Source organism: Pterocles gutturalis, unplaced genomic scaffold (genome assembly GCF_000699245.1).
Source record: "Pterocles gutturalis isolate BGI_N339 unplaced genomic scaffold, ASM69924v1 C11903755, whole genome shotgun sequence".
NCBI lineage: Eukaryota > Metazoa > Chordata > Aves > Pterocliformes > Pteroclidae > Pterocles > Pterocles gutturalis.
Genome location: NW_010155050.1, coordinates 1 through 1,415, shown reverse-complemented (window position 1 = coordinate 1,415; position 1,415 = coordinate 1). Strand labels below are relative to the sequence as shown.

General features: G+C 42.0%; 1 protein-coding gene across 1 annotated transcript; it reads right to left on the bottom strand.

The window, feature by feature from the left end:
- Positions 1 to 291: 291 nt before the first annotated feature.
- MSL2 (male-specific lethal 2 homolog (Drosophila)) lies at positions 292 to 1,409 on the bottom strand (the record flags this gene model as incomplete). The annotated part of the gene is given in 2 exon segments (XM_010086231.1): positions 292 to 842; positions 844 to 1,409. Coding segments are annotated over 2 exon segments (642 nt in total), but the record flags the coding sequence as incomplete, so codon positions are not given.
- Positions 1,410 to 1,415: the final 6 nt, after the last annotated feature.

Here is a 1,415-nt window from a genome sequence, read left to right as displayed (position 1 = left end):
AAAAAAAAATGGAGTTGGCACAGAGAGCATAATGGGTCAGGAACGTGACCTGTGGAATTGTCAAGAAAACAAAACAAAACAAAAAAAAGAACGATGTTGTTAATAGGGATGGGGTATCCAAGTCAGCAGCCTGACGTTCATAGCTAACCAACTGATCTTCCTGACCCTGGTCTGGAGACCAAGCTGCTTTTTGGGCTTTTAGCTTTCTCACTATATTTAGTAATCTTTTTTTATTGTTAAACTGTTCCATGGAGTAGATAACCAATCCTCACCATCAGAAGTTATCTACCCTTCTCAGACTGTATTCTCCAGCTCAATGCTGGAGAGTTTCCTACAGGAATATTAGGCGATTCTCTAGTAATGGTGACTGTACCTGATGGTTAACTACTTTTCTACATCATAGCACAGTTCAGATGGACTAACTAGATACCTCTTCTCTACATTTTAAGCAGAAGCTTTGACTGAGCACAAAGCATGACCAAGTACAATGAGGTTAATATACTCCTTGACAAAGATCTTGTGATAAAATCATTTACATCAGCAATTGATCTCAAACTATGAGGTGCTGTAAGAACTAAAAACAGTTTTAGGGTAACTCCTCCGTTATCTGCAACTATTTCCCAGACACTAATACACAGAACATAGCAATGAAAAACACTTGATACAAGTGATCTAAACGCAGGAGCTCCAGCAAGTTAAACAGAACCATAGCTGCCTTAAAACTGTAGCAGTTCCCCTACTGATGGCAGGGAAAAGAAAGAAAGATTCAACAGTCATATCTCATGTCTATAGCTTCATCCAAACTTTTATCATCGTGTGTACTGGCAGCTAAAAACGTAGTTTGGTGACCCTGTCACATTGATTACACTGGTGCTTGTGCTGGCATTGCGCACCGCAATGCTTGTCACATTAATGCCCAAAGTAAGCCGAGTCTGCTCCAAGGCCTTTTCTGGCACTGCAAATGCCTCCAGCTTCTTCTCCCCATTAGCCATGTACGAGTTTTGGCAGCCACGGCATATGCAGTCAAGGCAGGCTTTGCGGTTAGAATAGCAAGGGCAGCGTTGGCCACAGCATGTAAGAACACTTGGATTTTGGGTGGCACGACCACATTTACACCCTTTCTTTTCTTGTGGCTTTTTATACACAGTTTTTGTTGGGCTTCCTGGCATAACGTTACTGCTAGGAACCTTCTTCTTTGCTTTGTCTTTTGTTTTCAGCACCCCTGGTTTGGCTTTTGGGTGAGATTTCTTAGGGGCATGTTCTAAATTCTTTTTCATGCTTTTGTTAGACAGGAGCACAGTTTTACTTATTTTGGGGGTAGTGCCTCCGTTCGGTACAGTTGCAATGGGCTGCAAAGACATTTTATTTTCCTGTTTCACTGTTACAGGAGCTGATGCTCCCAATGTTGGGCCACA